Below are 15,866 nucleotides of genomic sequence, written 5' to 3'. Positions count from 1 at the left end.
CTCAGGAATCTTACCAGTAAACCACAAGCCTCGTGGTAAAATATAAAATAATAGAAATGGGTTAATTTAAGACATAAGAGTTAGCTAGAAAGATGCCTAAGTTATTGGCCAAGCAGTGTTGTAATTAATACAGTTTTTGTGTGATTATTTTAGGTCTGGGAAGCCAGGAAACGAGCAAGCAGCCTCCGCCTACATCTCTGGTTGTCTTCTGGCGATCAAGCGCCCTTTCGTAGGACATGGCATACAGTGCACTCCCAATTGTGCTGAACATTTTAGCAGCCTCGGCTCTCTACACCGATTCTCCTGTAGGGTGGGGGGAGGTGGGGAAGAAAGTACAATTCTCCGCCTCTGCTAGCCACTACACACACCATGGGTAAGAACTGACATGCAGAAGTTTCTTGTGAATATTTGCAAAGCCCTACCACCACCACAACACACATATAAGAATGTGAACATAGCTACAGCAAGAATGTAAGCCAAGAGGGGACTGGAGTGGTGAATGCTTAACAGGAGAGGTGAAGACAGGACAGGAGAAGGAACTGTCGGGTGGGTAGGGTGCAGTGCACTGTTGGGGACAAAGGGAGGACAGCATGGGTAATGCTCTCTGGTGACCAGAACAGTAGAGCTCTGGGAATGGCTCTCTGTTTTTCTGACACGGAAAAGAATATGAAACATTTTCTTAAAGAAATGTGACCCGAGAGGCAGTGCAGACATCGTGTCTGCGGGGCAGACATACTAGGATCTGATGAGAGCCATAAGATAAAGGCAGAGTAGAAGTTGATGAGCAAAGAACACAGTGAGCAAAGTATTGAGAGGCATTGTAGCAGGAGCGGTGGTGTGTGAGTGGAAGACTGTAGCCAAAAGGCTGTGGAAGCCATCCTGGCCTGCTGTTCTAAAGCCTCATTGCTCCCTTGCTAGGCAGGATCCAAGAAGCAGATTCAAGGCACGCTGTAACCCATGGGAGAGGGCTGTGGGTTGACTAATGGCTCAGATTTTTAGCACAAGAAGAAATCTGGAAAGGGAATGGTTTCCTTGATGGTGACGAAGTAACTGCAAAGAATGTGCCTCCCAAAAGATCAAAGAGAAATGCATTTCAGAAGGGTTGCCTTTTACATTTTTGCTGGGCGATCATAGAGAGGAGACATCCAGACGTGAGCTGATGGTAGAGAAAAGGAAGTTGGAAGGCTTCTTCAGGTGCCCACCAGCCCTCTCGCCTCTCCTCTTTAGGTCTAGGTGGTGTTTCCTCACGGGAATGTCTTGACTTTTGGGAAAAAAACAGCAAACACTGCCTAACAGTCTATTCCAGAGAACCAGTTCTCATAGTTTCCTTTATGGGCCTTTGTTAGATTCAAATAAAAGAAGGAACGCAGCTGGAGGCCATCATCCGAGGTCCTGCGTCCCCAGTGGCCACCTCCCGCTTCCAGACGCATTTGGACTGCAAATGTCGGGTGGAGGAGGGGATCGGATTGAAAGTCAAAATAGCAAAATCTGCTGTTAAATTGTCTTTAGGCTCGTTAATAGTCAGAGGAATTTCTCAGGCAGAATCTCCCTCTTATCCCCACGGTCACCTTGCTGTTAATATCTGAGCTAACCGTGTTGTGATCCTAACCATTCCCTCAAAAACAGATGGACAAACAACATCCGGACGTTGCCAACAGATTGGCCCGAGCAACTCCCTTAACCTCCTTGGTTTTGGGTTTCTTCTCTGTAACGTGGAGCTCTTCTCGCTCAGTCCCAGCGCTGTCAAGAAGTGGATGTCTTGATGCTGTGATGAGACCCCTTGATGCAGGAGTGTTGTTGCTAGGGCTGCACAGTTGGCATTCCGTGTCTGTGGGTTTCCCATTGGGCCTTTCAAACCAGCTACAGATCGAAAGCACTCAAAAATATTAAAAGGATCCAAAAAATTCCATAGGCAAAAAAAGAAAAAAAAAAAAAGAAAAAAAATACTGTGTCCTGAACAAATGAAGACACTTTTTTTTTGGTCTTCATTCTTCAAACTAAATATAGCACAAGTATAAACAAAGTATTTCCATGGTGTGGGGGATTAGGAATACTCTACAGTAAATAGCAGAATACGTGTTCCATTTTATATGTGGGATTTGAGTATCGAATATGCTTAGTATTTGCTGGAGTTCTATATTAGTTACTTCTCTGTTGCTGAGATACAATGACATGACCAAGGCAACTCACAGAAGGGTTTATTTAGTCTTATGGTTCTCAGGAGATAAGTGTCTAGCGTGATAGAGAAGCGACAGGTATGGCAGACAGAACCGGATGCCAAGGGCTCATATCTGGTCTCCTGTGGATGCCAACTGCCCTCCGCTCACCTCAACCCGAGCACATGCTTGTGTGTGTCACGGGTTTTTGATTAAATAACATTCACACTAAATACTTAGGTTGTTTTTTCGAGGAAGCATGATTTCTCATGTTAACCATTATCACGTCTGTGGCAAAGAACGGGCTACTCAACAGCAATAATTCCCATATTAAACATGAATGTATTGGTGTAGTGAATATTTTAATCTAAAAATACAAGAAAAAATCATAAAGCAGTTTATTTTTCTGCCAAAACTATTCAGTCTTCCGGGGACGGGCACAAGATGTTTTCAAAACCAAGAGGGAAAAACAAGTTGGAGAAGGAGGGAAAGAAGGAAGATAGTAAATCTGTCTGAAAGTTTCCAGTCACTAAAACGCATGGCTCCCTTCCCCTACACAGTAAGAGCCAAAGGACCTGAGATTCTGAGACCAGGGGGAAAGGAAGGCATTGCTGCTGGCCTCCACAGCCGCGGCTCACAAGTGAAGCCTCAGACAAGAGAAACTCAACTGGCCTTTCTTTGTCTTTCCAAATTTCACACTCTCTAGAGATGTAGGTTTTGGAATACTTTCCTGACTGTTCAATAAAGCAACGTGGGAATCTTGGTAAGTGGCAGTCTCTTGGTAGAGGTGCTGGGAGGCTAAGGGGGGCTGATTGTCCTGGGGAGTCATACCCCACCTAAGGGGATGGCTGAAATGAGGGGGGCTAGCCTATGGCTGACTCTGAGAAGTGTAATTCTTGCTCTTCAGAACGTTTTTAAAAGTCCAGGAGGAGGAGGAAGAGGAGGAAAAAGAACAACAAGTATTTTAAAGTCTTAATCTTTTATCTAGACAACATCTACGTAGCCTTGGCTAGCCTGGGACTTACGTAGTCTAGGTTGGCCTTGAGTTCACAGAGGCCTCTTGAATGCTGAGATTAAATTCACGTGACACTATGCCTGTTTTTTTGTTTTGTTTTGTTTTTTGTTTTTTAATGCAATGGGCAAATGACACATATCTATAGGCTAACACCAAAGCTCTTCTTTAAATAGGCAAAGCATTTCCACATGCTTACGGCTTAATTCCACTTGTGGTCGGAGGGACAGAGAACCAGCAGGGCAGAGAACTAAGAAGGTGAGCAATGCCGTGCTGAGTTAGACGCATGACTCAGTCCGCAGTGTTTTCTTTCTCAAAATGGAACCAAGGGACCATCTGGGAGAGAATGAGCATCATTTCTCCAGCTTTATCATTCTAGCTGAAGAAAGTGAAGGGTTTCTCAAGTACTTCAAAATTTCTTTCTTTTGATGTGTAAAATATTTGAAAAGTGCAGGCAAGAGCAGAATGAATCACACACATCTAGTTTTATTAAATCTAACAAAGCTACAGTCCATCCCCAAAGACACACCCAGACACACACACAAGCACACACACACACACACACACACAAACACAAATAGGCAGACAGACACACAGACATACACAGAGACAAACACAAACAGACAAGTAGGCAGACAGACATAGAGACACAGGCAGACAGACACACAGAAAGACACACAGACTCTCACACACAAACACACACAGAGACATACAAACACAAACACAGGCAGACAAGCAGGCAGACAGACAGATACACACACACACACACACTACTGCACTCGAGTCAAAAGAAAACATATACATTGTGAATGTTCTTGGAGACCTCTCTCCCAAGAAGTAGCCAAGTAGCCATTATCCTGAACTTCACATTGATCATTTCCACGTTTTCAGAAGGGTACGGAGGGGTGTGTTGCCAGTGACGGCAGGAAGAGAAGGGAGGGTGGGGACAGAATAATCAGAATGCTTTGTACAATGCTGTCAGATAACAGATACATTGTCAGTAAAAAAATTGTTTTTATAAAAGTCTTCCTCCTCCTAAACACCTGCTTCGTTAGAAGTAAAGGCAAAATCGGGGGCTTCTTAAATTCTAGAAGAAGCAAACGTCAAGCCAGAGGATGCTTCTGGGATGCTGACTGATGTCTGTCCTGCCCATTTGGGTGGGAAGCCACGATTTACTCACAGCAGTGTAGACGGGTGTCCTCTGGACCACATGGAAGGTTCTCGCACTTCCGTCAATGAGTTCCTCATGTGTCTTCTTCACTTTACAAAGTACTAGTTTATTTATTTGCCCTTCTAGCTGAGGACAAACTGAATGCATGCCTTTCCTTCTCCGCTTCGTTCTTAAACTGTAATCAGAGCCCTGCTCAGCCTTTGTCTTTCCAGACAGGCTCTGGATGGTTTCATTCTTTCCAAATTAGAAAAATGTTGTACTAAAAATTTTATATTTATTTTTACAAGTATTTTCTGAGTGTGCTGCAGCTCTCTGGAGGTGCAGCAGCCAACAGGCTGGGTCTTCAGGAGAAAAAAGTTTACCAAAGCAATGGCCTATTAAAGGCCTTGATGAACAAACTCACATGTAAAAGTGAAAACCAACATCAACTGCCACTCATCCAAATCACAAGATACTGCCTTGCACACTGGACAAACAAACACAAGAACAGACAAACAGAAAAATAACACATGTTGATAAGGATCTGGAGGGATTTTTACTCTTGTGTTTAGTTGGAAGGAATTTAAAATGGTATAGTTGCTATGGAGAACACAGTTATTTCCCATAATATAAAAAATGAAATTATAATATGATCGAGCAACAGATCCCACTCCCTGGTAGAACCTTCCCTTTGCAAAAGGATTGAAAGCAAAGCCTTGAAGGTGCTTTATACATGCATGCTCATAGCAGCATACGTGCATGTTCATAGCAGTATACATGCATGTTTATGGCAGTATACATGCATGTTTATGGCAGTATACATGCATGTTTATAGCAGTATAAGGCATGTTCCTATCAGTATAATGCATGTTTATAACATCATACATGCATGTCTATGGCAGTATACATACATGTTTGTAGCAGTATACATGCGTGTTCATTACAGATCACATGCATGTTCATGGCAGTATACAGGCATATTTATAGCAGTATACATACATGTTCATAGCAGCATGCATGTGTGTTCATGACAGATCACATGCATGTTCATGGCAGTATACAGGCATGCTCATGGCAGTATACATGCATGTTTATAGCAGTACACAGGCATGTTCATGGCAGCATACAGGCATGTTCATAGCAGTATACAGACATGTTCATATCAGTATTTTTCACTTGCACTAAAAGAAGGAAACAACTCAAATTCCCAACAGTAAGCATACAGGAAAAACAAGTGTGGTTCATGTAGTTTGCTTGGATGGAATATTGCACAGACCTAGAAAGGAGTTTCTCACACACGTTACAATACGGATGGACACGAGGATGCTATGCTATGTGAATTTAAGGCAGTTACAAAGTTCAGTTATACGATCTACTCACAAGGTATCTGTTGAAGTAAAATTTTGAGACACAAAGTATAATAGTGACTGCTGGGGCTGAGAGATGGTTCAAGCGGGGAGTTGTTCAGGGTTGGGAAGTTTCGGTTTGGGTTGTGAAAAGCGTACTGACTAAAGATTGCTTCCACAACAACGTGAGTGGACTTAACGGCCTGAACTGGATAGAAATGGTGATGCTATTGAACATGAAGGACAGCCAATGCTACAACAGTGAGGTTTGGGAAGAAGTGTGTGTGTCACCGGGATCAAGCAGTAACCACCACCAAAGTCACAGCTGCCCTCCTGAGAAGGGAACATCTGAGACATTGCTTGTCTATGCTCCCTAATCACCAGGTTCAATCTTCTGCCTCAGTGTGGCTCTCTTCCGGAGCGCTACTGGGGGTTGACAGGTTGAATTTTAGAAGGTTTAGTGAGCATTCATTTATGGATCAACAGATGGGAGAGAGAGTGGCTCAGCTGTGATGACCTAAGACAAGTCCCGAATTTGTCGTCTACTAGCTATGACATCTCTAAACCGCTCTTTTGCTGCGCAGAAGCTAAGGGTCGTGAGGATCGCTGGGAGAGTGAGATGGGCTAATGCTCGGCGCCTCATCTGGCTAGGAAACGAAGAAAGAGACAGAGAAGAGGCCCGAAGGCGTGGTTAACACCTGTGTCTTGACTGAGTTGGGTCTATCACTCTAGCTTTCAAAAGATTTTTATTTATTTATCATGTATATAGTGTTCTGGCTGCATGTATGCCTGCACACCAGTACCAGATCTCATTATGGGTGGTTGTGAGCCACCGTGTGGTTGCTGAGAATTGAACTCAGGGCCTCCGGAAGAACAGCCAGTGCTCTGAACCTCTAAGCCATCTCTCCAGCCCCACTACTGTATCTCTTTTTTTTTTCTAACAAACCAGGAGACTTCAGTACTTAGCAATTACATTGTAAACATTTGCTAGATGAATATATTGTAAAACAAGGCAGAAAACTTGAATTTGATTTTAAAATAAGTGCAGCAGATAATTCTTCCTCAATTTCTTTTAAAGTCAGCACTGTAGTGAAGAAAAGAAAGAGCATGATGGATGCCTACATTCCTTTCTGGGAGATGGGTTATCTACTTCAGAACCAATGTGCACCTATCCAAAATTTACAGAACATCTGCTGCAGTCTAGCGTGTGGAGTGGGGTGTGTGGGAGGGACAGGCTTAGAAACCTGTGGACCTAGTCATCCTGGACATGGGGAGGGGGGGTTGTGCAAAGGAAAACATCCTCTGATGGCTGGGGTAGTGGTGGTTCTGAGAAGAACCCCACACTCAAGCGTGGGGCACCTGAGCTGCCTATGAACAGGTAGCCTTTCACCAGGTAGATATAGGGGAGAGGTAGAGACAAGGCATGGGAGAAGGGAGCGGGAACCAACACATGATTCGGTGGGCAAAAGCTGCTTCTTGATGCATCGAGGGATGCGGTAGGGGGGTAGAAGAATTCCTTGAGAGTCACCGGGGCTGGGGGGCCTCAGTTGATTTGCCTACAGAGACGACAGGACGAAAGAGTGTCTGTCACCCAAGGATTTTACCCCAGTGACCACATACACATAGAGTTCAAAGGTAACTCTAGCCACAGGATGTAGGATGAACACGAAGGGATGGAGAAACTGAGAAATAAGGAGGGTCTAGAGACCTCAGCTGCATGAGGAAGTCAGGCATGAGCCCCACCTTTTCTTGTCCTGTAAGCAAATGAAGACATTTAAATATCTTAAAGCCGTGTGCACATGACCTTTCTTCATGGAAAAGGTACCTGAAAATAAATACACTTTTTCTTCATTGTTAAACGGGAAATGAGAAGCAGACTCAGTGATGGCTACTCCTGCTGGCCTTTCGTATACCAACTCCCAGCCGAAGCCTGGTAATTTAACTTTGTTCTGATTCCATGGTCTGATCCTCAAGACCAAACCTTGGAAGTTCCCCCTCTTATCCTCCCCATAGTCAAATTGAACTGCATAGATAGGTACCTTTGGCTAAAGCCCTGCAGCAAAGAATGGGGCTACAGGAGTGGGAATGGGGATGCAGATGACAGCCTGCCAGGAAAACCGTGCATTTGTCTTAGGGTATTCGGGAAGATCCTGCCTATGAGCTTCCAGATAAGACACTAGGGCTAGGTTTTTAAAGACAGAAAGAGGTCAGAGGTGAGCCCAAGCCACTAAATCCTGGCACACTTCATTTGAGTGCTCTTGAATGAGCTCAGGAGACATGGCCAAAGGCACAAACCAAGGCATGGTGAGTCACCACAAGGGTACATAGAACACTGTTCAGTTTCAGCTACGTCTATTAGGTCTGGGCGTGTTGGTATATATTCTTGTTGCAGGACTCAGAAGGCAGGGGCAGGCAGATCTGTGTGAGTCTGAAGCCAGCCTGGTCAACATAAGGAGTCACAGGCTAGCCAGGGCAACACCTCGAGACTGTCTCAAAAAACAAAACAAAACAAAACAAACAAACAAAAGGAAAAGAAAGAAAAGAAAAATTCGTTTTACCGATCTTTTCTATACATTCAGAGAACGTCACACTCATGAGCTCTGACACACTTTACTCACATTTCCTAAATTAACTTCTTTCTTTTCATCTTCTTTTCTTTTCCATACAGGGTCTTAAATTTCTCGGGCTGGTTCCAAGTTACTATGTAGTTAATACGAGCGACCTTGAACTCCTGATTCTCCCCTCCCTACTTTCCAAGCACTGAGATTACAGGAGTGAGTACCATGCTCTTGGCAGAGCCCTTGACCTCTGTGGTTTCCCAGGCTAAGGTATTCCCCATCTTCTTATCCTTGCTCCCTTTAAAAAAAATCCTTTTTAAAATCGCAATACCAGAAAAGTAATGTGAAGACAAATCTAATAGTTTATGACCAGTACAAGTTCACTGTGTAAACCAGATGACGGTCAGAGACAGCCAGCAAAGCACCAGCCCCCCAGAGGCTGGCTGAGCACCTCTGATACAACAGGCTCTGGAAGCCATTTGAATCAGAAAAGACTGACAAGTGAAAAATCTAGGGTCTCACCCAGCTCCACGTCCTGGTCATCGGTGAGTACGAGGATAATGTTGGGTCGGATGTTCTTGCGTTCTTGCTGTATCCTTCCTCTGAACCTCTGGGACCGCACAGTGGAACACAAGCTCCCCAGCAGTTCAGTGCCCAGAATAGCCAGCAGCAGGGCCCAGCAAGCACTCTTCATTGTACTTGGTCCAATGTTGTGAAGCTGACAAAATGTCTGTCTTCGAGTTCTGGGAGTTGGGGTGTCGGGAATGGGGGAGGTGTCAAGACAAAAAGAGAAAGGGGGGAAATGAAAATGAAATCCAAACCCCAAACGCAGTTGTAGCAAAAAGGCTACAAAGCAGCCAGAGCTGACACTTGGGCTGGCAGCACAGGGCTGCACATGAGTCAGAAGGAGCAACCCTCACCCGCACAGGGGAGGTTTTTAAGTACTTGATTATTTTGCAAAATCGCTTTTGTCCTTTATTCTCTGTCCAACTTTCCCCGTTTCCATTCACCGCCAAAGTATAATTTGCAGCACTGAGCTGAAACGTAAAAGCTTTCTGACAAGAGCTAATACCTTGAATTAGGTATCCTGGTTGAATAATCAATTTCTAGACTCAGAGGTTTTCAGAACATCTGCAGACGGAGTCCTAGAGAGGAGAGAGGGGAAAACACAGAGGCGGCATCAGTCAAGGGTTTCAAAACAGACTTTTGATCTGAACTAATGTTTTCAAACAGCGTGTCACATGCCGATATTTATTCTTCATCTCCTGCAGAAGGCAGAGAGGGTAGCACACGGAACTGCTGATCAACGACTCGGAGAGCATCTCCGTTTCTTAAGTGGCGGCATAAACAGTGGCCAGTGTATCATCTCTGCTCTTTAAAAAACCCCCAACTAGACTAAAAAGGATGAAAGGAACCAGCCACTGGGAAAGTGCGGCTGCCTGTGCAGAGTGACTGGGGCAGGGCAGGCTAGAGAAGCCGTAATCACCTGCAGCCCTTACTATCTACCAAGCAGAGTAAAATGCAGAGCTGTCATTTGTCATCTGCACTATGTCACTCGCTACCCATGAGAGTCATCTGCGGACAAAGACTTCTTAGCAAGTAAGTGGCAGAGCCACCTTTTCCAGCCACTGAGAAGCTCCTAACTGTCCCCATCAATCACCGGAGGCAAAGCACTTCTTGACAGCGAGGCTGGTCCCTCTGTTCAGTCCTTGGTTCCCACAGTGGCGCCTTAGATGGCAGAGTCCCTTCCAGCAGTCAGTCAGTCGCCAGTCTGACTGTTGTCAGGACAGAGAGTGGCTAGCACAGGCATTGGCTTTGCTGCAAGGCATCTAAGCCGGCAGAATGAGATGCCTGATTGGCTCAGAGGCTGGAGGTGAGTGGCCGCCCTCCCCACATTAGAAAATAAATAAATGAAATCCGGAGGGGGAGCGGAGCAGAAATCTTTGCAAAGCTGCGCGGGAGGAGACTTCTGAAAGGGTTGGGGAAAAAATGTCCCTCCACTTTGGAGCACTAATCTGCAGAAAGCTCATCTCAGACTTCTGAGAGACAGCGAGGGGCTCTTTTATTTCCCTCGCTTCTGTTATGCCACAAAAGAAGCTTTTCATGAAACTAATTAGATAGCAGCCCACTCCATCAGCCACTCCGTCCCCACACCTGAGGGTCTGTATTTTGATGTGCAACAATAAACTGGCATAGGATAAATGAACAGGACTGCCGAGACGCAGGCATCGCAGAGCAGGGGAGGGACTCCTCCCGCATGCCCATGCTCTGCATTCTGGAGATGGACACGAGACAGCAAAAGAAGAAAGAATGTGTTCATCCCATCATCCCCATTGCTTGCTTTGTGCAAACATGTGCATATTCGTGCCCCTGTTATTTTAAAACTTTATAAACTGTTTTGTACACAATTCCAATGTCTCTCCCTCTGCAGCCTATAATTACCCTGTGTGTTCATGTTTTTGCGTGTGTGTGTGTGTGTGTGTGTGTGTGTGTGTGTGTGTGTAAGGGGGAGCTCAACACTCAACAAGCAATAGATCTTGGAATAAAGACTTAATGCCTGCACTGAGTCTCTCCTAGGTAGCTAATTGTATAAAGGGCACATGCAAGGCAACTCCAGCTGATCCTGTGCTCTGGGAAGTCAATAAGTAGAATTCTTAGCTTTCTCCCCTTCTCTCAGGGCTATTCCAGCAATTGAAGTGCATGCTAACAACCCTAAACCTACAATTATTTTGCACTGACAGCCTGGTTTCTGTGCACTTGTTTTAAATCACTAGAAACCCGATCCAGGCACGAAAGAGAGGGGGAAGGAAAAGAAACTGGACAGCAAAGAGCAGGTTTCGGCCATGAGCTACAGCCAGGCTTAGCTGTTTAATATAGACCTTCCCTACAGCGCTGGTCCTCTAAGTAGCATGGCTTTTCTCACCTCCCAGAGGCCGCAACGGTGTATGAAGAGAGAGTGAGCTGGAATTTGGCTCTTTTTCCATGGCTGCAGGGTGATCCACCCTCTGCTAACAGGGGTCACACGGAACCACAGCTCAGGGCAGTGACAGCAGTGAGTACGTGTGGAACGGAAGACTCTTGACAATTAAGATGCTGATAACCCTCTCTGGAACCAAGTCAACACGGCTAGTTATTCTTTTCTTTATCTTATTTCCTTTACCTCTTCCTTTAGGAAACAGAAAATTAGCACCTCGCACAAACTGCATTCGAAACCATGTTCTAATAAAGAACAATGGAAACAAAGCAATGCAGCTCCTGCCTAGTGCATGACCTTCCTTGAGCTAAAGGTGCAAAAGAAACCTACATGGAGATGAGGGCGCTTGTTACCAAGTCTGAGGACCTGAGTTTGCTCAGGTGAAATGAGGGAACTGACTTGAACAAGTTGTCTGCTGCCCCCCCATACTCTCACTATGACACATGCACAGTCCCCACCCCAAATAAATAAATGTTCAAAAAAATGTATTAGTTGAATACTAATTGAATATCTGTGTGGCGTGTAATGTGATATTTTGGCATATGTGTGCATTGTGGGACAATTATATGAAGCTAGCTAATATAGCCATAGTATCTTTTTGATAGTGGGAACATTTGGCTTCAGCAAGTTTTGAAATATACAATAAATGTATTAGTGATAATTGTTACAACTAGCCCAACTCCCGTGATGAACCTGACTGGGCTGGTGGGAGGATGAAGAAAAGACAGGAAAGCAGATACATGGACAGGAAGGTGGGGCTGAGTGAGCTGGGCTCCTGAGTGGGGAAACCCCAGCATCCCAGGAGCCCACTATGTATGTTTATTATATACAGACAAACAAGTAGGCAAGGTTGATGGTATATGGCTGGATCGAATTGACGGGCTTAGCTAATCTCAGTTGGAGCAGTCTCTGAAGGGGAACAGTCTTCTGGCCATAAATATCCAGGGGTGAAGCGACAACACTATGGTGGATGTTTTCTGTACATACTATCAACACCCAATACTCAAGTCCTGGATCAAAGCTGAACACTTCTCGAAGATTCACCTTGGATCTCTGCCATGGGTCTAAGGCTTTGGGATCCTTGACATGGCTGTGCCTATGGCAACAGCACACACTCACTCAGGACCTCCTTTGTACCCAACAATCATTGTAGTATTAGTATCTTTTTTTAACAGGCTCTAGCTGTGCAGCCCATTCTGGCCTCAAACTTTTAATTTCTTGTCTCAGCCTTCTGAGCGCTGGGATTACAGAAATATATGTGCCACCAGGCCCAGCTCACCATGTTGTTAGTAGCAGAGATCAGTTTGCTGCGTGGTACATCTAGAAGGCTCATACTTTCTGGGTAACTTTACTTTCTTTGGGGAGACCCATCCCCAGGAGGTTATGAGTTTGGTCACTCCTAAGCAAATAAACCGAGTAGTAAAGACAAACTGAACCCTGGAACGTATCTATTTAGGGGGAACTCCCCTTGTGTCCCCCATCACTTCCCCAAAGTACACCCTGTAGGACTCTAGGACATGATGGGGGCCGAAACTTCATGATATTAAAGGAAACACGGGGAAACTGGAAAGGCAGCTGAATGGTTAGGAGGGCCAGGGGCTTTTCCAGAAGACCTAAGTTCAGATGCCAGCGTCTACATGGGACAGCTCCCAATTGTCTATTACTCCATCTCTAGCTGATCTCATGACCTCTTCTGGACTTGGTGGGCATCTACACACGTGCATGCGTACCCCTCCCCATATACACATAATTTAAAAACAAACACTAAAAAAAAAAAAAAAAAAAAAAAAAAACCTATTGTAGGGTCAGGGGCTCAGTAGTAGAGTACTTGCCTAGCATGCATGAGAACCTTAGTTCCATTCCCAGTATGATGCTGTTTTTTTTTTTAACAACCAAAGTCAACACTGTACATAGTTCGTTCTTTATTCAAGGGTGACATTTGAGAACCTGTCATCCTCTCCCCGATGTCCAGCTCCAGAAGAAAATGAAGAGGGGAGAAAGAACCCTGGTAGAAGAAAGAAATGCAAGACTTGACAGCAGAGACAAAGGCGCCATGCTTGAGTTGGATGCTCTGTGGCGGCTGACATGCGCTTAGAGACTGGCGATTTGTCTGGAAAAGGGGTAGAAAATGGGATAAGTGTAAGGGGGTGGGGCTGAGCCTTTCATTCTCACACATGGCAAGTGAACTTGAGGGACGGTGTTGCCCTCTCAAATTAAGACCAGATCCAAGTTGCCTTTCCTCCAAACTCTAAGATGAAAGCCCCAAATGTGGGTGAGGTCACTCGGTGTGTGGGGTGTAGGGGATTTGTTTAGGGCAATCAACTCAAACTACGCATGTAGCATTCTGGTGGAAGTCATGTAGAAAATCAAAAGGAAGACTACCGAGACTTCAAGCCAATGAGCGAGCGTTTGGCTGTGTGAGGGTGGTACAGCAAAACCTCAAGCTGAACTGGATCCCTTGTCTCTGCGATACGGTTAAGGGGGTTCTGGATCACGGAGCCCTTAGTGAGGACAATTAGTGGTGAGACTTCCAGGACCTGGTGCAGCTTTGGCCCTGTTCTTGAAAGGTTCAGTGGCAGAGCATCTGTCTAGCGAGCACTGGGTCCTGGGCTTGAGTCATAGCGCGACAAAATCAAATTAAGGAGCGATGGAGTCAGAATGCTCCGAGGGCCCTGCTGTCACTCACAGAAACAATTCTCTATGTTGTCTGTGAATTTGGAGAAATCCTGAGGTTTTTGCCAGAGGTCTTGAGGTCAGAATGAGAATTTTGAGACATGATTTTTTTTTTTCTGCCTTGAGGATTACTTGTCCCAAGGCTGTAGGAGCAAGGCTGGGAGAGCTGCATTTGCCTCAGAATGAACGAAGGAGGTGCCATGTCCAGTTTAAACATGCCAGCTTCGTTTAAAGCAGTGACAGGATTAATCTTACTCAACTTTGAACTTGAGCATACCTTTTCCTTTTACTGCCCTGTTGGTAAGTTGGGAGGGACACAGAAACCCCTGTCTCCACACGTCTGTGGCTTTCACCGGTAAAGCACTTGGGTTTCTGAGCCTCAAGCTAAACTGGCCATTCCTTTATCCACGGAACAGCGATGCTCACTTAAAACAATTATTTGTGTTTGCAGTTTCAGGTATTTTCTCAAATAGTGAAACGAGCCTATTATTTCAAGGACCAAAAGTGACATTATTTGTTACTAAGGATAGAAATAAAAGTCTGCGGCTTTCAAGCTAAAATTGGCAGTTTAGAAAATATGCCCAACCTATAAGCTTGTCAGCTTCCCAAAACATAAAACTTAATTTCAATCACAGTAGTGGTGATATTAAGTTATTCTTCCAATTGCTAAATAAAATTTGCCAAAATTTGTAATACGTGTATAAACAAGTGAGCCAACGTTTTCCATCGACCACTATGCACATGATGCACATGAAGGAGAAACGGTTTGTTTACGGGTACACGGCGACCACTAGGGTCTGATGTGGAGGTGGAAAATGCCCTGACCTTGTCCTCAGACTTCTCACTGTAGCTTGTCTTCAAACTCTTCAAGAGGGGCTGTACTGTTAAAGAGTGTCTCCGAGGATCTGTACATGCTGCTAAAAGATTTCTGCTTTCTCAACTACTTACTCATGTAAAGCCAGATTCTGCTACCATATGTCTACCTGAGTGGTATATCTCAGCCAAGCAGAGCAGACACTGCATGAGAATCGGCTCTGTCTGGTGTGGCAGCAAACTCCTGTGGTCCTAGCATTGGGAAGACTGAGGCAGGAGGGCCTTAAGTTCTAGTGACCAGACCTGTCTCAACGAACAATGAACACAAATGAAAAAGCAATCCATTTTTTAACATAAGACTTATTCATTTTACTTCATAAATATACTATTTATGAGTATTTTATATTTTAAAACATTTATAAAATGAAAGTATTTATTCATTTTATTTTAAAAATTAGATTTCTTCATTTGATTATATAAAATATAAAAAACAAACATTTATATTTTTAGTTTTATTTTTTTAGCCTATCCTTCACGGACTTAGTGCTATTTCTTACGTTAAACACACATTATAGGATTTTCCCAGCAATCTGTTGCGTTGTTGAAATAATCAACTTAGGTTTTCTAGATTTTTCTCTTTGCCTATCTGTGGAGGAAGAGATTAGAAAGGAATTGAAGTGAGAGATCATAACGACAACGAAAAAAGTACTCTTGAGAGCTCAGAGATGCAGTACTTGCACAGAAGACACAAGACACTGGGCTCGATCCCCAGCAAAACACACACACACACACACACACACACACACACACCCCTCTCCATAGCAAACAGACTTTGAAGTTCAATGTTTAAAATCAGGAATAAAATTACGGGAAAAAACAGTCTTACTGGGAGCAAGAGCTACAGCTTGGTGGAAGAATGTTTCCCTAGCATGTGCAAGGATGTGGGTTCAATCTCCCAGGACACACACAGGAAAGTAAATAAATAACCACAAAAAATAAGAGAATATAATTTTGGGCATTTTAGAGAATGCAAAAATTCTGCACAAACACTATTTGTCCAATAATTTTGGAGGAAGAACTTGGGAAACAGAGATCTTAATATTGAGGAAAGAACCAAAACTGACTTAGTATTTCTGAAGGGGATGATACTAAGAATCACAAGGACCTGGCACTGTGTACCTAGA

General features: G+C 44.4%; 1 protein-coding gene across 3 annotated transcripts in view; it reads right to left on the bottom strand.

Moving 5' to 3' along the window:
- Positions 1–15,866, bottom strand: part of Sulf1 (sulfatase 1) — a 168,565-nt gene that overhangs the window by 63,558 nt on the left and 89,141 nt on the right. For all 3 annotated transcript variants that reach the window (XM_057790626.1, XM_057790625.1, XM_057790628.1), the window contains 2 exons: positions 9,295–9,367; positions 8,745–8,965 (listed from right to left, as the gene is read on the bottom strand). In XM_057790626.1, the coding sequence (XP_057646609.1) occupies positions 8,745–8,916 (172 nt within the window). In that variant the 5' untranslated portion in view covers positions 8,917–8,965; positions 9,295–9,367. The remainder of the gene's footprint in view (positions 1–8,744; positions 8,966–9,294; positions 9,368–15,866) is intronic.

This window comes from Chionomys nivalis, chromosome 16 (genome assembly GCF_950005125.1).
Source record: "Chionomys nivalis chromosome 16, mChiNiv1.1, whole genome shotgun sequence".
NCBI lineage: Eukaryota > Metazoa > Chordata > Mammalia > Rodentia > Cricetidae > Chionomys > Chionomys nivalis.
This window is presented reverse-complemented; position numbering and strand designations above follow the sequence as displayed.